Source organism: Tiliqua scincoides, chromosome 3 (genome assembly GCF_035046505.1).
Source record: "Tiliqua scincoides isolate rTilSci1 chromosome 3, rTilSci1.hap2, whole genome shotgun sequence".
NCBI classification, from domain to species: Eukaryota; Metazoa; Chordata; class Lepidosauria; order Squamata; family Scincidae; genus Tiliqua; species Tiliqua scincoides.
The window spans coordinates 182,614,202-182,639,996 of record NC_089823.1 but is presented as its reverse complement, the minus strand read 5'-3'; the positions used below and the strand labels follow the sequence as shown (position 1 = coordinate 182,639,996).

Below are 25,795 nucleotides of genomic sequence, written 5' to 3'. Positions count from 1 at the left end.
TGCAGTATGATGGTTAGACTAGGTCCTGGAAGATCTGTATTCAGTTCTTTACAGCTATGAAGCTTCTTGAATGACCTTGGGCCAATCACTATCTCTCAGCCTAATCTACCTCACAGAAAAACTCCAAGGATAAAGGGGGAGGGGGGAGACCATTGTGTGCTTTCCTAAGCTTCTTGGAGAAAGGAAGGTATATAAATGCAACATAGAAAAAGAGCACCTCAACATGAATAACAAAGAGAATGCACTTTAACAGTATTCCATTTTAATTGAAATATTAACAAATGATTAATGGAAAGGACAGGCCGTTTGAGGCATGAGAATAATTCAACAATGTAAACAGAAGCCAATTTGACCATCACTTTTTTTAAACTTATGAAAGCAAAACATGAAGTTCAGTCCTCTGAGACCTAGAAATCCTATGTTCAACAGTCTCCTTAAACAGAATTCTCATTTCTCCTGGATGCCAAAGTACTTAACAGACATCATATCAGTTCCAGAAAGACATTTCCTAATTAATAAGATGTGCTTAACAGCTATGATGGAAACTAGCATGCGGCTTCAAGCCAGTTTTTGACTGGCATCTTAATGAAGCCAGGCCCCCCCCTCCCCAAGTAATAATATTCATCTTCAGAACTACTGCAGAGCCTGATCCTGTGGTCCATGCCATGCCACTGCGGCACGGACCACAGTCGCAAATGTGCTGTAAGGCACGTTTGCAGGGCTTACCGCCGGGCTACCACCGGAGCTGGTTCAGCTCCGGCCAGTGCTGAGCCAGCGCGCAGCGGGCACCCGCATTCCACGGCTCGGCGGTCTCTGTGATCGCCAGGCTGCGGAACGGGAAATGGGGGCGTGGTCAGGAGCATGGGGGAGACATACCGGGGAGGGGGAGGCGTGGTCGGGGGCGTGGGGGTGACGTTCTGGGGGCGGGGGAGAGGCGGATCCAAACAGTCACCACTAAAATGAGTAGCCCCATTGCGGGGCTGCTTCCCTTACCCGGGGGAAGGGGGCAAATGTCCCCTTCTCCCGAGGAGCCTCTCGCAGTAGCATGGGAGGCTCTGGATCCGGCGGGAACCCTTTGTGGAGCCACCAGGTCCCGCAGCTCCAGGCAGCTCAGGATTGGGCTGCCCCCCATTAAGCAAGTCAGCTCCAATTACTCACCTGATCAGCTTAGCTCCTGACATAAGACAGGATGGATTCTTTTGATGCCCAACCAACTGGTGTTTACATAGATAAGAACAAACAAGTATAAATCCTTCCCTGCTGATAGCATTTTGTAAGAAGTCAAGATGTGTTCCAAAATGTCAATAAACAAACCTGTTATAATCTAAAGGCAACAATTCTTAAGTGTCTTTTTAAACAGATTCTCTACAGTGAAATTAAAAATGACGTGATAAACTATGTATTATCAGAAATGTAAAATTTCTACTGGTAAATATTCATATTGAGGGATAACCCTCAAGTTGTTCTTACTACTTTACAGATTTATATACCACCTTTAATATCATGTTGACCTTTTTGCATTCTGGACTCAGTTGCGTGCTTACCATACAGTGACATGGGCAAATGCCCCAGGCACCAGCCGCTAGGACCCCACGGAAGCCTCTCTGAGGATGCCGACGGGGGTGGAAACTGTGCTTCTGGTTTGCCAGAAGCACAGTTTATAGTGCCGGGGAACCTCACAGAGGTCTCCTCAGTGTGGCTGGAGGTCGTGTGAGGCTCCATGAGCCTCTGGTGAGGGGGGGCAGATATCTGTGCAGGGGGGGTGACGATAGCCCACAGGGGGCACCATTGCAGAGCTCTGCCACAGGTGCGGGGCTGCGGAGGTCTGCGGCTGTCTGGACTCATTGTTCAGGCAATCTGTAGAAGCCCTGTACAGAAGGATGTGAAGAACTTAATTTGCAAGCAAAACAATTTCAGGGATAATTATACACAGAATAGGAACCAAGAAGATATGTTCCTTATGTCCTAACCCCTGTTGCTGTGCAAGTTGAACCTGGCTAAAATAAGATGGTTAAAAACTTCACTACAGTCTAGATGCTGTTAATGTAGTCCTTTCTTCACTGATGGGAAAACAAACAGAAAAAGAATCTTATGGTCAATTATTATGCCTTAGGATTAACTACAATCAATCTGAAACTCACAACATGAGGGTTACAGTGGAAGACTAACTAATCCTCCACAAATAATTTCCACATCAATAGCTCACATCCGCTTGGCTACTCATGGCTATAGGTTATAATCATATCACTTGCTTCAGACAGAATAATAGATTTGAATAATGAACATTGAGCAAGACATGAAATTATGAGATAAGGTGAATCTGAACTGGTACACAGATAGCTAGTGGTGTTCGCCAGCCAACAAATGTCCTACCCACCCAACACCAAACCAAATAGGGTGCAGTAATCTTCCTACCCCTGCCTCATGTGATGGTGGGATGGGATAAGGAGCATGCCACGAAGTGGCAGTGAAGGAATAGCATGTATTCCCTAAAGTGGGCATCATATTTTGAGGCAGACTTTTGAAATTTGCAAAATTTTATTTCAGGTTTAATCATGCCTGTCTGGCATTTGTTATTCAAAGAAAACATGAAGTTGATATGAGCCTCTCACTTCTAGAAATACACTTCTACTTTTCACACAACCAGCAGTATCTCAACTTCATTTAAATGTGATCTTTCTAATACCTACTCATATATCCATATGCACTAAGCCCCCTTCACATAAAATTCTTCTGAAATCTGTAAATATGAACAGAATGACACCGATGGGCAATGACATCCAGCAATGACATGCCCATTTGCTATGTCTCCAGGTAGCCACATGCTCAACTTTCATGACAGAGTGGTACCCTCATATACTATGGGAGCAGGAACTCATGCATAAGAACCATATGAACCATGTATATGAACCTTCTCCATTCCTCATTCCAAAAAGTACCATGAGTGGAATTTCTTAGTGGTTTATTGAAGAATTCTGGCTAATTAGTAATTGCTTCTAATGTCCTTTGAGGAATTTGCTCTTTTTGTACATATAACAATCAAGTTCTCAATGGAGCCAGAGCCCAGAGCTGGCAGGCAGAGGACATGCTGCAGCTGGGGGTGAGAGCAACTGACAGGAGGTGGTATGGTCTCTGGGGTGGGGGGGGGGGGGAAGGTGGAATAAGAGTGGGGGGAGGAAACAGGGTGGGATGGGGCAGGATCAGCAGAGCTCTGCTTTGCTCTGCTTTATCCAGAACTCCATGTTGAGCTGGAAGGCACAGAGTCTCTCAGGTTTGTGCCAGCAAAATAGTTGGTGCAGACTTGAGAAACCCCACTGAGGGCCTTGGGGCTTTCCCCAAGGAGACCTGCAGCTACTTCCCGGTGCCCGCTGGATACAGCAGTAGCCACTTTGGTGCCACTGCTCCAGCGGGTGCCGGGAAGCTCAGGACTGGGCTGTTAGTCATCTACAAAAACGTCACCAAGTATGAAAGCATTTATGAGAAATTATAAAGAGGGTCAAAGTAGCTGCTGTGATGTGTGTTCTCAACTTGTTTTGATCTGAATATTTGTTAGAATAAGATTATGATGTGAACATTCTACTGCTTGATCATTTTTAGTTGTTTATATTTTGATGTGTTTATTCCTTAACACAGTTTCAAATTTAATGAATGATGAGTTGTTAACTGCAGTCATGGCAACTGTCCTATGAAAGTTTTTACAGGGTTAGAATTAAAGCAGAAAGCATTGCCCTCATTCTGAACTGGTATAATGTTCATCATACAGTAAGCCCATCCTGGCAACACGAAGCCAACAGCGCTATAACAGCCAAAGGCTAATCATGTCCTGGCAAAGCAATTCTGGCACAGTCCTTCTCAGTAATACCCCCAGTGTCCATGCAAGCACCAACAATGCCTGTTATCCATGGAGCAGCATCCTGACGGCAGCATGATATCTGTGTGTCATCACCATGAAGTCAGCATATCATCTGCATTTATGACATCCACGTGTCATCGCCATAAAGCCTGCAAGTCATCTGTGTGTATCATCGGTGGAATGTCTAAGGAGACACTGGCAACCAGAGGAGGAAAGTCACCAGCTTGAATTGAACAGGGCTGGTGCAGGTGCAGTGCAATGAGTGGCCAATGCTGGGAGGACACCCCGTACAAGCCCCTAGAAATGAGCAAAACAGCATAAAATCACACTGTAAGGCTGCAATCCTACACTCACTGACCTGAGAATAAGCCCGATTGAAAACAGTGAGATTTATTTAGCTAGAAATAAACATGCATTACTAGCATGCATAGGGTGTGGTGGATATGTTGTAGCACTGGAGGAGATTACATTCTCCTGTTTTGAAATAAAGTTTTATTCTTTGGGACAACAGAAATAATTTTGAAAATGGAACTGCAACATGTTCCTCATAATTCTCTCTCTCTCTTTCTGCAAACACAGGCAGTAGAATTGCATGCAGCTCCCAAGAGATGCTGTCATGATGGAACATTTATGGGCAAGCAACATGACTTTAGGAGATGTAGGAGAAAGGCAAAGTAGAGGCAACAATGGACTAAGAGCAGGAATGTTCAGGCTAGAAAGCTGACTTAAAGCTGCAGACTGTGTGAGAATGCAAAGAAGGTCTCTTTAATCTTTATCTGGGCTGTTGCAGGGAGCCTTTCAGCATCCTAGATGGGTGAGATGGCACAATTTTTATTGGAGCATGCAATGGCATCCAATTTCCATAACTTTTGTGCAGTAGGGCTATGTACCATGTTCATGCCACTCATCTCACCTAAGGTTCCTCAGGTAGGGTGCCATCCTACCTGAAGATGCAATATGCAATTGGAAGATGCAATAAACTTTGCAGAGCAGCTCTCCTGGGTTGTAAAGCCTCTGGGGTCGCAGCTGCTGCATCTCTATGTGTAACAGAAAATCTAAGTAATGTATGCGCAAAGATGGCAGCTTTCCAAGAGACTGTGCTATTGGCAAGGAAATGTACAACACGGGATCTGAAGGTCATTACAAATGCTCTTATGCTATGTGCACTGTGCATAATAATGAGAATGTGTGAGAAGAGATAGCTCTCTCTAACAACTGATAGAGACACAGCAGATTCCCTTTGGACTGCAAGTATGAAAAATAAAGAGCTGCAGACAAAAGACAAACCTTGCAATCATTCTGACAGTCAGATCTTCCAGAGTTTATTACTCTGGAATAACTTTCACAGCTCAAGGAGTTTACCCCTTTTGGGAGGTGGGAGCAGGCTATTGTTGGAATACTACATTTTTCCTGGGCTCGCATCATAATATTTTCTTGTTGGGATAATAATAATAACTTTATTTTTACCCTGCCTTTCTCCCCGAAGGGACTCAAGGCGGCTTACAACAGGTTAAAACAGCTTAAAAACATAGTTTAAAACAAATAAAAACATATTAACAGATATCATAAAAACAGCAGTCAGACAAAAAATAGTTAGGTAAAAAAGAGCATAGAGCAGCAGCAAATCATAAGACTCAGGCCTGTAAAAAATATTAAAAGATGTTAAAAAGATGTTTAAAAAGGCCGAGAACTCAGAAGGCTTGTTTAAACAGAAGGGTCTTCAGGCCTCGCCGAAAAATTTCAAGAGAGGGAGCCATTCTTAAGTCAAGGGGAAGGGAGTTCCATAGCGTTGGTGCCACTACTGAGAAGGCCCTATTTCTTGCCGACGCCCCACATATCTCCCTAGGTGGCGGCACTTGCAAAAAGGCCTTCTCTGATGACCTAAGAGCAGGGGTCAGGGAACTTTTTTACCTCTTACCCCCCAAAAAATTTATAAACGCAGACGTTACCCCCTTGATTTGAAAGTAAGGAAATCATACATCCAATAACATTTTGAATTCAAATACTGTATTTAAAATTACTTTGAAAGCTTCAACTTACTTGAAAACTTCAGGTTTTGGAGAAATGATGTTGCTTCATCTTGGATACGAGATCATCAATATTGGGACATTTTGATGTCAGAGCAATATGGATACAGTCTTCCGGGTCCAATCGATTTCTTGTCTTTGTTTTTATGTTCGTAAGAGTGGAAAATCCTTGTTCGCAAAGGTAGGTTGTTGCAAAAGGCAGCAACTTTTTGAATGCTTCCTCATGTGCAATTTTGAAGGCCTTTGCAGGTGTTGACATCCAAAAATGTGAAAGATCTGCTTTGTTTTCAAATGCAATCTGTGCTTCATTACTGCATCGAAGCTCAAGAAGTGACTCTGCCAACCCTTGAGGCTCTTCTGGTACAGCACAAATTTCACATTTAAAGGGGTCTACAATCCAACTGACAGCATGTGAATCAAGATCTGGAAAGTAATCAGAGAACCGCTCTTTGAGTTTAGTAAGATGCCTTATAACTGTATCCTTGATGTCTTCAAAAGTAATATTTTCACAATCTTCCAAGAACAAAGCTAACGTTGAAAAGGTAGCTATCTTTTTCTGTTCAACTTTTTGCCTCCAATATGAAAGCTTTGATCCAAATGCAGAAATCTTTTCTCTGGCTGAAATTATATTTATGTTTTTTCCTTGCAATTCTTTGTTCAATACATTAACATGCTCAAACATATCTGCTAAATATGCAAGATGTGCAACCCACAAGGGGTTTGTAAACTTCTCTGCAAGAACATGCTTTTGCTCAACCATAAAACTTTCAAGTTCAGTTTTGAGAGCCCACACTCGGTTCAGAACATTCCCACGTGAGAGCCACCTCACTTCAGTATGATAAAGTAGGTCTGTATATTCAGCATCACCAGCTTTACATAATTCACGAAATAATCGCGTGTTTAGTGCATGTCCTTTGACAACATTGACAATCTTCATAACATCATGCATGACGGCCTCTAATGTAGGTTCCAAATGTTTCACAAGCAGAGCCTGGCGATGGATAATACAGTGGTTTACTTCAACTTTTGGGTTTCTCTCTCTCACAAAAGCCACAAAACCATTAACATGACCCAACATAGCTGGAGCTCCATCAACAGACACAGCAAGGCAGTCTTCCCACTTTAAATTGACGTCATTAAAGTATTCATTAACTTTATTGAAGATATCAATTCCACGAGATCGCAAGTCAAGAGGAGAACAAAACAACAATTCCTCTTCAATTAAATGTAAACCTTTGTAGCGGACATATACCATCAGCTGAGAATTACTACTAACATCCGTAGTCTCACCTAGCTGAATAGCAAAGTATTTACTCTCTTTTACTGAGGAAATAACTTGTTGCCTCACATTTTTTGCTAAAATAGAAACTCTTTCTTTAACAACTCTTGCAGACAAGGGCACACAATTTAGTTTCTTGGCTTCATTCTGACCACACATAATCTCTGCCATTTTCAAAGCTGCTGGTTTAACCAAATCCTCACCAATAGTATAAGGTTTTTTGTTTCGGGCAATCAACCAGGCCACTTCAAAGCTAGCCTTGGATGCTGAACATTGACTGAATGTACCTCTAAAGCTGCTGTCCAATCTTTGTCTTTTGACAGACATTTCCAAATTGACAAAATATTCCCGTGGTTTTGAAGCCAGATGTGGGTGCAAATTATCCAAGTGTTTCTTCAATTGACTCTTTTTCAAAGATTCTGCAGTCAGTACTTTCAAACAAACAACACACTGTGGTTTCATTATTCCTTTGTCGTCAATTTGGGTAAACCCATAATCAAGGAATTCTTCCTGGTATATTCTTTTTCTAATTGATGTCATCTGAAGGGTGAAAAAGACAATGATTGGAAAAGTTGTAACCCTGACTGACAGGCTGTGTACCGAATTAGCAGGATGCACCAAATTTAATAAAGATGTGCATTATTTTTACTGGAACACATTGCACACCAGCCATGGGGTGGTATATAGTGAGTAGTTAGGTGTCCAACGTGCCTAGCAAGTTGCATTATATTTTTGCTATCTCACAGAGGATTTTATCATCATCATTATCAATGGCTAGCAGAGTGGTGTTGGCAATGATGTGCTTGCTAGAGACAGCCAAGGCAGAGTTGGGGGGCTTTTTTGTAGGTGGTGCACAAACCAGGCTTAAGGTCATGTAGTTAGAGCTAGAGTGGGTAGCCATTGCTCATACCTTGACAGGACAGAACGGTGGAGACTTGGCAGACAGAAGATGGACCCACAATAGCAGTGCAGCGGCAGTACAGGAGATGGACTCTCAGTAGCAGTGCAGCGGCAGTACAGGAGATGGACCCTGATGGGGGTGCAAGACACAGAAATTTGGCATTTGTTAAAGCTGTGTTAAGCACCAGGTCATACACTTCACCCTCAGGTCCAGCACCCCACTTTGGACTGCACATGATGACAATGACCACCAGGCCCCCCGACCCCTCTCCTCCAAACAGCACACCCCCTAGCAAACTTTTCAACTTGCCCCCCCCCCCCGGAGGACAGTATCTTCGCAAGTCTTTTGCATACAACAGAATCCCCCATACAGAGGTGTAGCTGCCCCAGTATAGGTAGCCAGTAGCCAAGTGATGCCTCAGTATAGGTAGTCAGTAGCCAGATGACCCCCCAGTATAGGTAGTCAGTAGCCAGATGACCCCCCAGTATAGGTAGTTAGTAGCCCGGTGATCCCCCAGTATAGGTAGTCAGTAGCCAGATGACCCCCCAGTATAGGTAGTTAGTAGCCCGGTGATCCCCCCAGTATAGGTAGTCAGTAGCCAGATGACCCCCCAGTATAGGTAGTTAGTAGCCCGGTGATCCCCCCAGTATAGGTAGCCCAACGATGCCCCCAATAAAAATAAACAATACTCACCTTACCTCGATCCCACGTCGGTCGGCGCGGCTTTTCTTCTTCCTCCCGCTCTGTCCGCTCGGCGGGAGACACTGACGGCCCGGCGCTGTGTGATGACATCATCACTACAGCGCCGGGCAGCTCCAGTCTCCCGCACAGAGCGGAGAGAGCGGGCGGCTGCGATACACGCAGGCTGTGGATACAGCCTGAGTGTATCGCCTGCTCCCTTCCGCTCACCGCATCTGAAGGTGAGCGGAAGGGAGCAGGGCAGCGGGCGGTGTGCACACAGCGCACCAGCCCGCTGCCGGCCCCCTGGAGCGGGTGGAGAGCGGGTGCGCTGACTCCCTCCGCTACCTCCCCGCAACCTCCTCATTACCCCCAGATTTTCACTTTTACCCCATTTGGGGTAATTTACCCCTGTTCCCCGACCACTGCCTAAGAGGATGAGCCGGATTGTACGGGAGTAGGCGATCTCTAAGATACCCTGGCCCAGAGCAGTATAGGGCTTTAAAGGTCAAAACCAGCACCTTGAATTGGGCCCGGAAACGAATGGGCAGCCAGTGCAGCCGCTGGAGAAGCGGACTGTCAGAGTCAACTCGCCTACCTCCAGTAACCACACGGGCCACCGCATTCTGCACTAGTTGCAATTTCCGAACCGTCTTCAAGGGCACCCCCACATAGAGCGTGTTACAGTAATCTAACCTCGATGTCACCGAGGCATGGATCACCGTGGCCAGGTCTGCACGATCTAAGTACCGCCGCAGCTGGCGCACCAGCCGAAGCTGAGTGAAGGCCCCCCTAGCCACAGCCGCCACCTGGGAATCCAGGAGCGGCTGCGAGTCCAGGTGGACCCCCAAGCTGTGGACCTGCTCCTTCAGAGGGAGTGCAACCCCATTCAGCGCAAGCCGATAGTCCAGCACCTGCATCAAGGATTTCCGAACCAGGAGAGCCTCTGTCTTATCCGGATTTAATTTCAGCTTGTTAGCCCCATCCAGATCCTCACTGCCTCCAGACAGCACTCCATGCCCTCGACCGCTACCCTGGAGTCTGGAGGAAAGGAGAGATAGAGCTGGGTGTCATCGGCATATTGATGGCACCCCACTCCAAACCCCCGGATGAACTCTCCCAGCGTTTTCATGTAGATGTTAAATAGCATGGGGGACAGAACTGAACCCTGTGGCACCCCGCACCTCAAGGGTCAGGGTGTCGAACAGGCATCCTCAACCAGTTCCCAATCTGCCCTCTCCCTGCCTTGCCCTCTCCCTGCCTTCTCCCTGATAGTGGAGTTTTCTCAGTAGCCTTTGGTGAGGGACTGTGTGACGCCTTCTGAAAGTCCGGATATATAATGTTCACAGATTCTCCTGCATCCACATGCCTATTGACCTTTTCAAAGATTTCTAAAACGTTCATAAGGCAAGACTTACCCTTACAGAAGCCATACTGATTCTCCCTCAGCAAGGCTTGTTCATCTATGTGTTTTGAGATTCTATCTTTGATGAGGCATTCCACCATCTTACCCGGAATAGATGTTAGGCTGACCAGCCTATAGTTTCCCGGGTTACCTCTCCTTCCCTTTTTAAAGATCGGTGTGAGATTTGCTATTCTCCCATCCTCTGGCCTTTTTTAGGGACAAGTTGCATATTTTAGTCAAGAGATCAGCAACTTCATTTTCCAATTCCTTAATAACTCTTGGGTGGATGCCATCAGGTCCTGGTGACTTATTGATCTTTAATTTGCCAATTAGGTCTGAAACATCTTCTCTTTTAACCTCTATCTGACAATTCCTTGGTCAGGACGGGCCGTTTGGGCAGCAGTATCTGCCCGAGGTCTTCTTGGTGTCTTCTGCAACTCTTGTTGTCTCGTGTGCTTCTTGAGGCATTTGGTGGGTCACTGTGAGATACAGGAAGCTGAACTAAATGGGCCTATGGCCTGATCCAGCAGGGCTGTTCTCACCAGGATCCACCCCCTCCTGCCCTTAACCTCCCCAAAATGTCCAAAATCTGCTGCTGCTAGCACCTTGACTGCTCTGACATTGGCTGGGTCTGTATGTGGTGGGAGCACCATGCACACGATAGCGGTGTGACAGCTGCACCACCATTAGAGGACTCACAGCAGTAGATAAAGATATTCGTTGCCATAAGCCCTCTATAGGATTGGGCTGTGGGTGTTGTTAGAGTTTCTAAAATATACAAAACCAACCCCTACCACCCATTTTGGATTCTTCAAAGATATATATCTAAATAACAAAACAATGAATGTGCTCCAGGGCAGTGCTCTCCAAAATGTCATTATCATTTATATTCTATAGAAAATAAAATTATTCTGCAAGAAAGTTAATCTATAAATAAGATGGAACAATTGTTTCCCTAGGCATTTAAATGGAATTTGGACAATATTCCATTCATTTTTGGTCCATTTTTCTGTGGCTGACCCTTCAAAGCTGACCTGTGCTAGAACGAGAATTGACTGTATGACCTTGACACGTCTTCTTGGCTTTATATGGTCAGTGTTTATATAATAATCTTTTGCTGACTGAGGAAAAACTTCCTCAGAAATTGCATTTAAGGGAAGTACATTTATATCTGGAAATCTGGAGCTGTGCGTTATGGTTTTTTCTTTCTCTTCAAGGAATACATGTTTACCTGGCATTGTTGTCATTGTCAGCTTGCCAACTGTTGTGGAACATTAAAAACATCATGTTCAAGGCTCAACAGATGACTTGCCCATCACTGCACAGACCGAAAAGAAATACTGTACTACATGTTAAAGTGACAGAAGCCATATGTCTTGGAGGTGGGGGGGGGGAGTTCTATTTTTGTGCAAATAGAGAAAGATAGGAAGAAATATCCAACTCCAAAAGCAGTGTTTCAAAAGGATCAAACCTTGGAAGTAATAGAACGTAAGTGAAATGCATGTTCTGGAAAGCCATGGAAATTGGAACGTTGGGGCCATAATATCTGATTAGCCGAGCAACCCTGTTCAGAACTTACCTCAACTATTCACAGAGTCCATGGCTATAACTGACTGGGAACCTGCCAGAGAGCCATGTCCCAGTATCAACACACAGCTTTCCCTCCACACACTGTTTTCCTAAGGGGGAGAACATCATTTCAATATGGAGTCTGAGAGGGGGAGCAGATCACTGGAGTGCACCGTCCACAGTTCAGGTAAGATCCGAAGAGAAAAACAGTCATGTTGTTCTTCCAGTAATATTTATTTATAGTAAACTTTACAGGCTGGTTTAGGATCACTGTCTGCTGCATGTCTGGAATTGAATCTGGTGGATTTCCATGGCATTCCTAGATCAGAGTGTGCCATTTGCTGTCACATGCTGGCAATAATATTCAACAAGAGTATACTCAACAGTGTGCTAAGTAACTAGAGGCCGGCACAAGTCCCTTTTGCTAGCCCAGGAGGGCCACAACATGCTGTAAAGCACATTTGCACCTCCCTCTGCGCTGGTGCATACAAGTGCATCAGCCCACAGAGGCCAGATCCAGCATCCACGGTGGCAACAACAGGTGAGTTTGCGCTGGCCGCACTCTGCCAGGGCAGGGGTCTGAGGAGGGGGGGAGGAGGTGTTTCATGGCAGCGGTGGGTGCGCCCGTGGGTGGGCAGGCAAGGAGTAGGAGGTGGGGTCAGGACCCAGCAGTTATGCCAGATCCTAGCTCCCATTCCCAGGCAGCGCAGAGCTGCTCCATTCTGGCTGCTCCATTCTGCTCGGATCTGCGCCACCTTGTCAGGTTAATTAGAAGTTAGTCCTGGGAGTTAGTCCCATTTACCACAATGGGACATACTTCTGAATAGACATGCACGGGCTTGCACTATAATGGCCCAATTCTAATGGAGCCTTGCAATGCCAGAACTGACATTCCAGCAGGGCAAGGTCCTTTATGGCTGATGGAAAAGATGATACACCATTTAGCTCAGCCAAGCTGCCACCACAAGCAACATGTGGCCACAGCAGTGCACCAGAGGCGTGACCACAACCGCAAGTTCCAGTAAGTCAGCACAGGTGGCTGGATGGAGGAGTGGGTGGAACAGCGTGGGGAGGAATGTGGCCAAGATCAGGGCGGACAGGAGGGCAGATTGAGGCTGGGAAGAGGGCGGTATTGGCAGCAACATCCTGGCCTCAATCCACCTGCCTGGTTCCACTCAGACTTCCACTAGTTGGTGCAGGTCTGAGTAGACCCAGTGGGGCAGCGAGGGCTTACCCAGAGGAGACTTTTAGGACTGCCACTACAGGATGCAGCATGTGCTCTGGAGGTGCAGGAATTTAGGTACAATTGGGATGCCTATTTGATTATTTTGATTAGTGAAAAAATGGGCTACTTTATTGTTTGGTTACAATCAGATTTGGATAAAATATCCAGAGTTCCAAAGGTCAGCCTGCCATCTCCTGGGACTCTCTTTATTTCTTTGGCAACAGATTCTATCTAGTCATTAGCAAAATCTATAAATTTCTCAGTTTGGCATGAGTTCAAAAGACATAAGTCAAACTTGAGAAATCTATGAATTTTCTTAATGACTAGATAGAACCTGTTGCCAGAGGGCAGAAAAAAAAGAGAGTCCAAGGAGAAGGCAGGCTGATCAAGGGTAGTAGCATTCCCTAGCTAGAAATGGTCCTTAGCCGTACCGACTTACATTTGTCCAAGGATTCCTGATCCTTTACACTTACAGGTGAGTAAGCAGATGTGCTTTCATGTACCAGCATTATGGATCCATGGCAGGACCAGTAGTACGCACCCAGTTCCAGTGGGCTGGGGCTTAAAAGAACTTAGCTTGATGATGTCATTGTCTCTTCACTGGGGGGAGTGGAAACCATCTGGTCACTCCATCCCACCCTTTGCAGCCAGGTGCAGGCTATCTCTAGGCAGAATTGTTTCTTCAGACAGGACAAATCTACAACCAGCACATGGGCAGTTGTCTGGGGATGGCAATTTTCAAACAAACAAAGGGCAAAGGCTGGTTGTCAGCAGCTCCTTAGGCTGCTGAAGCTGCAAAGGAACATCTGGGGAGTTAAAAGTCTCCCAAAATTCAGAAAAATAGGCAAAAAAGGGAGAGGAAGAAACAGGGCTTTCATCACACATATTCTGAAATATGTCAAACTCTACAATTGCTTTTTGTCTAGGGCTCTGAAACAGCAGCAATGTCTTTCATTTGTAGTCATCCTAAACATGTGGAGAAAATTGTAGAGAATTATCTACAGCAGCGTGGGGAAAACAATCGCAGTTTCAAGGCAAATTGTTATGGCCCCCATTTTGTGTTTAATAATTGCGACAAAATATTTCATAAAAATTACATTAAAACACCTGAGTAGCTTGTTTCAGTCTATCATCAGTTCAGTTTCCCCCCCCCCCCCCAAACTGCCATTTGTTCATAACAGCAAATGCATTGGAGTTATTAAGCTTTCTATATGAATTTCTTAGAAAATTATTATTTCCTTGCAAGTAGCTTGAAAAAACATTACAATAGCCAAATGTCAGTAAGTGGCTTATTCACAGAGCTCTCTTAAATGCAATCCTCATCTAAGGAAAGTTGAGATTGGAATCATCAAGAGTTTCATCCCCGAAAGTTTTAAATCAGAACAACTCTCCGGCATTATAAACCACAACCAACGTATTTCAAACATGCACATTCTCTGGCATTTTTGTTTGTCAGCTAATGAATAGCAAAAAGAATAAAAGAAAATGGCACAGGAAAATTGCGTAGGAAACTACGTATTTGGGAGGGCTAGACAAAAAAGGATGCTCTTGAGAGTAGGCCACTGTGCTGTAGTGAAATATTCTCTGCATCCAAATATTTGACTTCAGAGCAAAAGTTGTACTTCCTGAACAACCTGAAATTTCCAGGTTCTGATGAAACTGGTCTAATATCATTTTCCATGGCCCTGCACTACTCCTGCAGCCTATAGTTTGCCCCTTGCCCCTTTTAAAGCAACAAATAGCTTAATTGTTACTACCTTTCTCCAACGTCCTCTCTGGAGAGAAGGGAAGAGAAAGGGGGCATGTTGGGAGATGAGAAGCGAGATAGGATAATAATAATAATATAATAATATACAGTATTTATATACCGCCTTTCTTGGTCTTTATTCAAGACTTTATTCAAGGCGGTTTACACAGGCAGGCTTATTAAATCCACGCAGGGATTTTTACAAATTGAAAGAAGGTTCTCTCTTTCAAGAACCACCACATTCAAGGTGTTACACTCCGATCTGGTTTAACATTCTGGCCTCCATCCTCCCACGCTCCGAGCAGATGGAACAGCTCAGCTGCAGCTTGTCAGCTGCTTCAAGGTCGCACGGTGCCGGTGGCCTCGAACTGGCGACCTTGTGGATGTTAATCTTCAGGCAAATGGAGGCTCTACCCTCTAGACCAGACCTCCTGCCCATGACCAGACAGCTCATGCATGCCAGTACACATCCCCTCCCATTCCCCCTACCTTCCCTTCCTTCCGCTCTCTCCCCCACACTACCTTAAACTGGTCTGGCAGGCACAGTCTGTTGGTGTGATTGTGTCACGGCTGCCTCTAGAGAAAGTGCTTGTAAAATGGCTGCCAACTGAGTGCTGTGCTCTTTTCCACTTTTGTAATTACTTATTCCCTATGCCTGAGGTTCTTATAAAATGTAGCTAATGTATTTACTTCCATTGACATGAAATGCACATATCAATTTATTTTCACAGACTTGGGGCCCAGTCCTAACCAGTCTTAGCTCTGTACCTATAAGGCATATCCACGGCGAGTGGAGGGGCCGCCGGCACTGGACCAGTGTCAGTTGGCACAGGGCCTCAGCACCATGCGGACGGCCAGCCGGCACTCTTCCATCACTGGCCAGTGGTGAGTATTTTCAAGGTTGGGAGAGGCAGGGAGTGGGCAGAACGGGGCGAAGGGAGGGGAGGATCAGACCCAGCAGGGGGCAGAGATGGCAGCCGCCGCCTCATCCTATCCACCCCTCCTGAGTCAGATGACCCAACATGGGTCACCTTGGCTCTGCACCCACTCAAAAGTATTTTGGTACCAAATTATATTTTTTTCACCTATGCTTGTTAATCTTCCTGCTTATACTTCTCAAACTTCAGAATCCATTATGACTTTCATTTTTAAGCAATTAGCATCTTTTCATAATTGCTCTTTTCCAGACTAGAACCCTGAAAGCCCAGGCCAATTCTGTGTAATTCAGTCTAAACTCTCTCTTGATATGCTTAGGAGTCTCTTAGTGCCACTGGGGGCTTCCAATTAGCATAGACTGCTGAGAAGCACTTTGAATGCCTAATCTTTTAAGAACTACAAACTTTAGTATTAATCACTTAAGTTTTAATAAGAACGCATAAAATTGTAGTCTTGATTCCAAAGCACATTTGAAAACAAAATTACCATCTTGTTTGCTTACATTTCTCAATAGGAAAAACTAAGTATAAACGCTGCTTAATGAAGTGAGAGGATGAAACCCTCCAAAGATTATTCTTTAGCCAAGATGAGCATTAAAATTATCCCCAAGAGTGGATCTGTGATTCTTATAATCGTATCTCAGGGGAATATGGGAAGTGCCACAAGTTCTTTTTTGAGCTTCTTTGCAGACATGATATCCACTAGCAGTTGGTGAACTGGCACTGTTTTCTGGGAGAGTAGGTTTCTGTTCAGCTGTCAGAAGATGGGACCACCTTAGATTTATGTAGGCTGGGCTGTACAAGCCTTAGCATGTATTTCAACAATATGTGGAAATGGCAGCATCTCTGTTGATCTCAGTGGAATGCTAGAGACTAGTGCTAGTCTAGTGTATCTAGTGAAACAGCTGTCCATAACAGAAAGCCATCAGAGGCAATGAAGAGGTTGCAGGAGCAACACTATAGTAGGAAAGTATAACTCACCTGCTCCCAAGTTAGGGAGACAAGAGAGTGAGGGAATAAGGTAAGGCATTGAGGAATCAGGGGACTATGGTCATTGATCAGTCCACAGACTACTCAGTTCCTTGGGAATAGAAAACATGTGGCAGGATAGCCCACTAAAGCCTTCTTAGGAGAGGAACTACAGGTCTAGCCTAGAAGGCTTGACTGGGAAAGCAGTGTGTAGTCTATTCTTACAGCACGAACGGGGGGGAAACTATCCTAGTGTTACAGCATAGCTCCTAGGAGCTTCAATAACAATTCTAGCAGAGAGAGACAGTTAAAGGAGCACAAGGATTAAAGGGACATAAACAGGTTATATTGCCCACAAACTGAACAGGTTTGAAAGGATGTCTACAGATTTCGTGCAGACACTGCCATCGTAGCGATGCAGTTGTTACTACTAGTTCTCCCCAACTAATTGGCTCCTGTTTTTGTTTTGCAATTGCTATGATCATGGAATCATCTGGTACCAAACACATAAATTATCACCTCTGAGTAAACAATGAGATACATAAGCATCCAACCTGAAGAAGAGAATCATCTGGAGATGTCACCCACTTCAGCTGGTTTCATTTGTTGGAAGGAACTGCCTACTATAAAACAAAAGACTGGACTAGCCTCTGTTGGTATTTGTGAGTCTGAAGTCTTTCACGGTTGAAACTTTACCAAGTATTAACTAAGAGCAGGTCACTTTTTCACTGACATTCTTTATTTTATTTTCTATAGTTAAGCATACTGTTCTACAGCCCAAAGCAGAACAACATTTCTTGGAATAAAACCACATTAAAACATTGCCCTCCACACCTTTCAAACAAAACGGCATTATGGTCTGTGCAGTAATGCCATGAACAATAGGATGGGGTGCAGAAATTGGACAATTTAATGTAGCACTATAAATTGCTTGTTCCTACAGTATAGTTAAAAAACCAATTTTCACAGGAGCAAACCATGAGAGGTAAACATATTCCCAAGGGAAAAACCTTTTCGAATTGAAATTGCAGCAAATGAGAGATACTTATTCATGACCATGGGATGTTAAGGGGAAAAAATTAATTTCAAAACTTTTTCTTCTCTTTCCCATCCCCCCAAGAGGATTTGATTTCTAAATAAATTATCAATAGATGACCTCAGCCAAACTGAAGAGCTTGTATAACTTGAGACAGATAATTACTTGCAATGATTGGATATGGAATTGATGCATCAAGGGAAAATGGAGCTTCAGGATTCCTATCATGCCCATTATACTGTTTTAGCGGCATCCATTTTCAGGAAGTAAATAGCTGAATTTTCATACAAGCAAAACATATTCTGCAAAATCCGCCCTCCACAAATGGAATGTCACATGAGAGGTAGTAATGTATTGCAGCCAAGGTGGAGATACAGTACATCTGCCATCCCCAAGGAGGGTTCTGGTCACACATATTGTGAGTATGTGCATGATCAGACAGTGAACTGAAAGTGCATAGGTTGGAAAGAGGGCTTACTGCCACAATCCCACCACCACACACACGTTCGGTCTATCCAGACTATATATTTGAGAAGAGTTAGTATGTTTGAGTTTGAATATGGAGTAACAGGATGTGATCCTGCCTGTTTCAATAGAGTATAGGGATGAAAACTTGTCCCTTGTTCTGCTTTATGTGTACTCTGCCTTCTCTGGATTGAGGGATGCTAGAAACCCCCACGTCTCTAAGAAACATGGATTTAGGCTGAAATTCTGTGCAAGCTTAGCTGGGAGTAAGCCCCACTGAGTAAAATGGAACTTAATTCTGAACAGGCATGCATAGGATAGTACTGTGATTCACTTAGCTAAACTGCTAGTAGTAACATTTCAAAAACTGTGGAACTCACTTTTTCATAATAATGTGTGCCCAAAGCAACAGTAAAGCAGTCACATTACATCAAAAGCAACATTTCAATTAAAACAATAAAAGTTAACAAGAGCAATTTGATAATTGCATCAGAATAAAACCATATTACGACTGACCATGGAATAGGAGTTAAATGACCTACTCTTCCAGGCTCCAGTCAGCAATCTGGCAGTCCTGCAGCAAGTCCTATCTCACAAACACTCCTCTCTCCTTTACTGCAGGAACCAACTCTAGAGGAGATTTCAAGCAGCTGTCAATTCTCCCTTCAAGTATTCCCATACAGACAAAGATTCAACCTATCTGTTGCCAATTCCCACTTCAATGCCAACCCCAGATGGGGTTGAGGCACTGCCTTCCCCAAGCCAGAAAGCTTTTGAGGTTGACTTTACAAACCAAGCCCTGTGGTTACCAGCCACATCATCTCCGAGCATCACAGCTCTGGAGATTGGCACTGGCTCCTTCACTAACTTTCACTTGTCTCAAGGTGCTCACCAAAGTTTCCTATTCTCACACTACATGTACCATTTGTAACTAACCTGCCTAGTAAAAGGCACCACCCTTATCAACAGTCTGGGGGAGACAGAAAAATTGCTCACCACCAACCAATCAGATGTACGTAAAAACAAATTCTACCTGGGCCCAACTGGCAAGCCTCAGCTAGCCTCAGACTATTCATCTGGTGGGTGGGAGTAAAAAGCAGCTCAAGGCACACTACACTGAAGGAAGGCATGCTGAGTTAATGGCTGCCTTCAACCCACCTTTCCATGAAGCAGACAACAGCATGCTTCCAACTGCCCACTCTTTCCTTGTGTGGAAAAAGGGACCAAGCAAATCCCACGCTAAGGACAGCATCAAGAGAGCAGTAGTGCACTTGTATCTTATTCATATTGTCAATATTTGCAAATATGGCCTACTTAGTATATGCTATTCTGTTTATGCCCTATATTATTGTGTTTTAAAACATTTAGAGAAAATAGCAGAGATTTCGCAAAGATTGGTTTTCCCATATAGATTTGGTGTTTTTCAATCTGCAAGGATACAGAGAAGCCTAATGTCCTGTCTAACCTTACAGTCTTCAGAACTGCTACAGACTTATTTCCAGGATCAAAGATGTTTCCCCACAGGCTAAGTTTGCATTAGAATAATGAAACTTGCATTCTGTATTTAAAGTAACTAAAATATTGTGCGCTCTTGGCGAAGCAGACTCGGCTAAGAGCAAACTTCACCAGTCAATACTCTTGAGAGAATGATACTTTTCATTAAAACGGGATATGTTTTAATGAACTGGATAGATTCACTTGTCTCTAGTGCTTCTTTGGAGTTCATGATGGTCCCCAGATGATGAATCACAATTTGCATTTAAAGAGAGGCTGACAACTCCATTGAACAGCCATCTGACTCAAGAGACCATAAGCAATCTTTTTTATTATTTAGTCTGACTGACACTGGCTAGCACAGCCTTATATATATATTTTTCTTTAAAGGGGTGCTGTTGATTACTAATAATTATGTGTGTACTAAGTGTGCAAAAAGATTTACAGGATATTCAAATATGAATGAACAGATCAGAAGTAGGGAGCCTCTTAGCTATATAGACCAATAAACTTTTGTTTCAGCAACTGGCAAGCCTGAAACTCATGTCTGTCTTGTTCCATGCCAATCACTACATGGGCATCATCTTAGCTTTGACTAGTTTGACTACCTAACCAGATGTCAGAAATATGCCTTGCACAGACCCTTTCATACTTGCTCAAAGATAGACCTTTGTCTGTCACAGATCTCTTCATTTCATCATTTATATCACAAATCTGCTATTTATAGTTCCCATACTATACTCCTATACTACACATACACATTTGAGGATATGTTCTACTCATGGATGTGATGCTATCATTTCTCAATTCATATTTTTTTTATCCTGCATTGCAATTCAAATTCTTCTAAAACATTTTTCATAATTTTGTTGTTGGCATCCTTCAGTCTTGGAAGACTATGGTGTCACGCTCTGAATGGTGGTTCTGGAACAGAGTGTCCTCTCCAGTGCGCAAAGCCTGGGTAAAGCAGGTATGGAGGATAGGCTGTTACCCATGCAGCAAATCCCCCCTCTCCACGTCGCTGAAATGGTCCAATGGAAAGGCAGAGGCCAATACGGTTGGTTCCAGCGGCGTCGCAGGAGTTGCCAGAACGTGACTGTGTTCAGCCATGAACTGCCTCAGGGACTCCGGCTCCGGATTTTGCCTTGAGGATGACTCCTGAAGCCTTTTCCATAACTGGATATAGCCACAAGGCAGTGGAGGTTTGGGATCAGAGTTTTTCTTCTCTCAGATGAGCTGCCTTCCCAGGCTGACGAGTCCCATCTACCCGGTGGCTGTTTAGTCGCATCTTACAAGTACAGCCAAACTGAGGGCCTATTCTTATCCCCAGCCCCCAGGGGGGTTTCATCATTATAAAGACATTAAAGCTGCTTTCTAACCCAAGCCCTCCAAGATATGGTTAACTATCTCCCCAAGTCTTCCTTTTTCTTGAAGCAACTATTTTTATCACATTTTTCCAACATCTGCCAGGCTTATTAGCAAGGAAGCTTGTTCGGTCAGCAAGCCAATCTCTAAAAAACGATTGTTTCCACTTTTAGTGAGCTTTATCCCATTTCCATCTGTCCTCCTAGAATCATACTTCATGACCCCAAAAAGCACAAATGACTTCTACAGTACAAGCCTATGCATGTCTATTCAGCAGTAAGCCCCATTTAATTCAATGGAGCTTATTCCCAGGTGAATGTGTATAAGCCTGCTGCCCTTATAAAAGGATTAACTCACTCTAGAATGTCTCTGGTGTTTTTTAGTTCTTTGCCTTATTCCACTGCAAAGATGGATAAGAATAAGGAATTCTCAATTCCTTCAGCTCATTTTACTGGCACAGGACCAAGGCATGAAACAGTGATAGGGAGAGAGACAAGACACAGCCACATGCTTGTACCACCGAACTCATTCTTTCCCTCTCTCATTCTGCCTCCCTTCCTGCCCAGAATCGCCTCTGGTCCTCCCCTCCCACGCCCGTCCCTCCCTCTGCTCACCCTCACTGCCACCTTACCTTGTGCAGGTGGATGGTAGCCTGGCTGCTGCCCTTCACAGTGGCTGTCAGCAATTGCGCTGGTAGTCTCACTATAATGGCCGAAGGCACTAGAGCCCGTAACAACGTTGCACAACTTCCAGCTGAGTCCAGGCACTTCCACCTGGATCCTGCCAGCTCCACCAATGGAACACACATTCCACTGGCAGAGAATTTAGTTTGGTTTGGGCTTTAAGATTGGTCCGCAATTGTAATCTTGAACATTTGGAGCCGCTTATACTCAGCCAAACCGCTGGCCTATCTTTAGCCAGTATTATCAACTCTGTGACTAACAGCACTCTAGGGTCTTAGACTACCTTCTCTCTTTCTTCTGGAATTTCTTCTGGAATTTACCAAATTCATCTGGTATTTGTGCAGATGTTTTTTTGTCCACAGAGCTTTGGACTTTTTTTTATTATTTTTCTATACAGTATTATTTCACCAAGAGCCAAACTACATATGGACTTCAGTAGTTTGTCCTCAGCAACCTTTCTTTTAGTGCTGTAGAGGCTGCAAAGTAGAAAACAGGTCTGGTGGTGAGCTTCTTAATCCTCAATCCAGTGGGGTTTTCTTTGTTTTAATTGCTATAGCTGTTCTTCCTTTCATGGAAGATACTTGGGACAATGAGTCAAAACTAGTCCTGCATTGAGACAGACTTCTTGGATAGTTTCTCTGGTACAATTAATCTATTGCTGTTCTACCCTAGTAAAATAAACAAATTACCAGTGGTTCTCAAACTGGTGGGTTGTGACCCACCGGTTTGTGTAAAGGTTCCCCTATCCTGTTAAGGGGCAGGGGAAGGGGAGAGGCAGGGAAGCAATCCCCAGGATCACATCTCTATGGTGGGTGAAGGGGGTTTGTTTTCACTTACACTAGGGGTGTCCAAAGTTTTTGGCAGGAGGGCCACATCATCTCTCTGACATTGTGTCGGGGGCCAGGGGAAAAATAATTAATTTACATTTAAAATTTGAATAAATTTACATAAGTTTACATAAATGAATATATGAAAGATGAACTTATATGAATGAATGAAGGTCTTGCAATAGCTCAAGGCCTATAAAAGTCCTTGCACAAAGCAAGACCAGCCTTTGCTGCTGCTACTGCATCATAGACATGAAACAGCAAGCAGTGGAGGGAGCCCTCATCCTACACAGCTCACATGAGAGGCCAAACAGTTGCCCTCATGCTGAGAGCAGTTGCGTCAGGCCAGTGCGGGCTCCAACAAATCTCCGGAGGGCCAGAAGCTCATTGGAGACTGTGGGCTCCCTGAGGGCCGCACTGAGAGGCCTCGAGGCCACAAGTGGCCCTAGGGCCAGGGTTTGGGCACCCCTGACTTACACTTAAGTAGGTAGGGCTGCAGCAGGAGGTGCAGGGAGCCCTGTGCAACCCTCCACAGCATTCCTGAGGCTTGGAATCTTCAGTAAAAGTGGGCGCAAAGGTGCTTTGCACCTGCTTTTACTGGACATTCCAAGCCTCGGGGAGCACTTTGGAGGGCTGTGCAGGGCTCTCAGCACCTCCTGCAGCCTACCTACTTAAAAAAAGGGGAAAGCACCCCACTCACCTCCTCCTTAGCAACACAATCCTCGGGATCCTGTTGCTGCCCTTGCCCCTTCCCTGCAAAGACTTACTGAGGGAGTAAATCTTCCCCAAAGTTTGAGAACCACTGGATTAGACCATTTTATATTTGCAAAGGAAGCTACTAATTAAACTGTTAATAGCATTACTTATTAGCTACAGGCACCCACTGAGACCAACAATGTTTATCTGGGAAAGAAAAACAAAATCTATAATATTGATCTTAGAGGAAACATACAATCTGAGTGCCACTTAAGCGATGCCCTGGTTGTTTGGTTAGGAAGACAGGTGTTTTCATTGCGCACTGAGGCCTTCTTATTGAGTATGTGATGGAGTGTTTGCTGGGCTGTTGCTCAAGATCATTTTTAGCACCCTAGAGATAAGGCAGGGGTGTCCAAAGTTTTTGGTAGGAGGGCCACATCAGCTCTCTGATACTGTGTCGGGGGCCGAGGAAAAAAAAGAATTAATTTACATTTAAAATTTGAATAAATTTACATAAGTTTACACAAATGAATATATGAAAGATGAAGTTATATGAATGAATGAAGGTCTTGCAATAGCTCAAGGCCTATAAAAAGCCTTGCACAAAGCAAGGCTGGCCTTTCCTTTGCTGCCACTGCTGCATCACAGATGTGAAAGAGCAAGCAGTGGAGGGAGCTCTCATCCCACAGCTCACATGAGAGGTCAAACAGTTGCCTTCACGCTGAGAGAAGTTGCGTTGGGACAGTGCGGGCTTTAAAAAATCTCCAGAGGGCCAGAGGCTCATTGGAGACTGGGGGCTCCCTGAGGGCCGCATTGAGAGGCCTTGAGGGCTGCAAGTGGCCCCCGGGCCGGGGTTTGGGCACCCCTGAGATAAGGCAAAGCTCACCAAACTTACACCCAGATATGCACTTTGGGGGTTTGCAATGCTTACCAAAAAGATGAAGTAAGGCCTCTGGGTACTAACTCCTACAAAAATCTGACATAGAAAAGAATTTCCATCCTCCCTTCTCTTTACATAGAACTTACCTGGCAAGCTTGCTGCAGCAGGCACTGCTTGCAGTCCAGTCCTGTCCTGTCCTGGGGAGAAGAAGTAGATAGAAGAGGGATTACACTGGCTTCAGCTGATGAGCAGTGTAGTAACACGCTAGTATGAAAACACCCAGTGACCCTTGGGAAATGTAGTTTTTCCAATAGGCTCTTTCAGCTAACTGCACCATCTTATATGTCAGCGATTTTCAACCTCTTTCATCTTATGGCACATTGGCAAGGCACTAAAATGGTCAAGGCACGCTATCCTTTTTTTGACAATTGACAAGGCACACTGTGCTGCCAATGAGGGGCTCACATCCCTCAATGGCCAATTAAAAAATTACCCTCTCCCAAATTCCTGCGGCTCACCTGGGGACCATTCATGGCACACCAGTGTGCCACGGCACAGTGGTTGAAAATAGCTGTTATATGTGTTTAGACAGAAGTTAAGTCCTATGTATTCTATACACAGGAGTTTACTCTCAGGGAAGTGTAGGATTGCAGCCCAAGTTGGAAGGACTGGGAGTTGCACTGGGAAGCTTGCTTAGATAGCAACTTTTGAAGTTCAATTGGCTCAGAAAAAAGCCAGCTAACCTAGTTCCATTAAAAAACAACTTGGATTCTTTTCAGAGCAAATTGGATGCAATCTAGATGATTTGAATATTGAGTTTGACAGTGATTTCTTCTTGTGCAAATCAGATGAAGTATTTCCCGAGTCTGCAGTTGTAGGCTGGAATGGTTACATACAGTGGTGGGATTCAAATCAATTAACAACAGGTTCTATATCCTAATGACCATTTACCAGTATACCAAAAGATATACCGAAAGGTAGTTTAACTCTTGGGTGGATGCCATCAGGCCCCTTTTAAAGGCGTCCAGGCAGACGCCATCACCACATACTGTGGCAAGGAGTTCCAAAGACCAACCACACGCTGAGTAAAGAAATATTTTTGTCTGTCCTAACCCTCCCAACACTCAATTTTAGCGAATGTCCCCTGGTTCTGGTGTTATGTGAGAGTGCAAAGAGCATCTCTCTATCCACTCTGTCCATCCCCTGCATAATTTTGTATGTCTCAATCATGTCCCCCCTCAGACGCCTCTTTTCTCGGCTGAAGAGGCCCAAACACCGTAGCCTTTCCTCATAAGGAAGGTGCCCCAGCCCAGTAATTAGCTTAGTCCAGGGGTCGCAACCCATCTGCTGCGGTTCCAGGTGAAAGTGGCAAAGGGGGTGATGGAGTCGCTCATCCTGGAGTGGCAGCAGCAGGAGGCCCGCAGCTGCGGAGCTGCACCTGCACTTCACAGGGGAAGGCAAGTCTTCCCTTGGCTCCTCTCACTGGGCACCTCGAGCCCTTCGAGCCCATCCAAGCTGGAGAAGTGTGTGGGGAGACGTAAGTGATCTTCAGTCCCTTCTTGTGTGAGAGATGGAGAAGTCTTCTGGGGAGAGCCACTGGTGTGGTGAGACACTGGGAGACTGACCCTCTTGTCTGGATCAAAGGTGGAGGGGGAGCTCCAAAAACTTCTGCAGTCTGGAGCTGGAAGGAGGAGGTGCCCCTTGGAGATCCCCCTCTGGAGTGACAACGCAATGCTAGGCATGTCTACTCAGGGTCAGGCA

General features: G+C 44.7%; 1 protein-coding gene across 1 annotated transcript; it reads right to left on the bottom strand.

The window, feature by feature from the left end:
• Positions 1 to 722: 722 nt before the first annotated feature.
• Positions 723 to 10,171, bottom strand: LOC136645225 (protein FAM200C-like). Its single transcript, XM_066621463.1, has 4 exons — positions 10,157 to 10,171; positions 9,260 to 9,391; positions 6,287 to 7,699; positions 723 to 827 (listed from the first exon to the last, which is right to left on the bottom strand). Exons 1-4 carry the CDS (start codon positions 10,169 to 10,171, stop codon positions 723 to 725), a joined length of 1,665 nt encoding a protein of 554 aa, XP_066477560.1.
• Positions 10,172 to 25,795: the final 15,624 nt, after the last annotated feature.

What these genes read in the sequence shown, in the direction of transcription:
- LOC136645225 (XM_066621463.1), bottom strand. An exon ending in GTTTCCGGGCCCAATTCAAG is followed by an intron (nt 7,700 to 9,259) that starts GTGCTGGTTTTG and finishes TTCACCCTTCAG; the next exon opens with ATGACATCAATTAGAAAAAG. An exon ending in CAGATCTTGATTCACATGCT is followed by an intron (nt 828 to 6,286) that starts GTCAGTTGGATT and finishes CCCGTTCCGCAG; the next exon opens with CCTGGCGATCACAGAGACCG.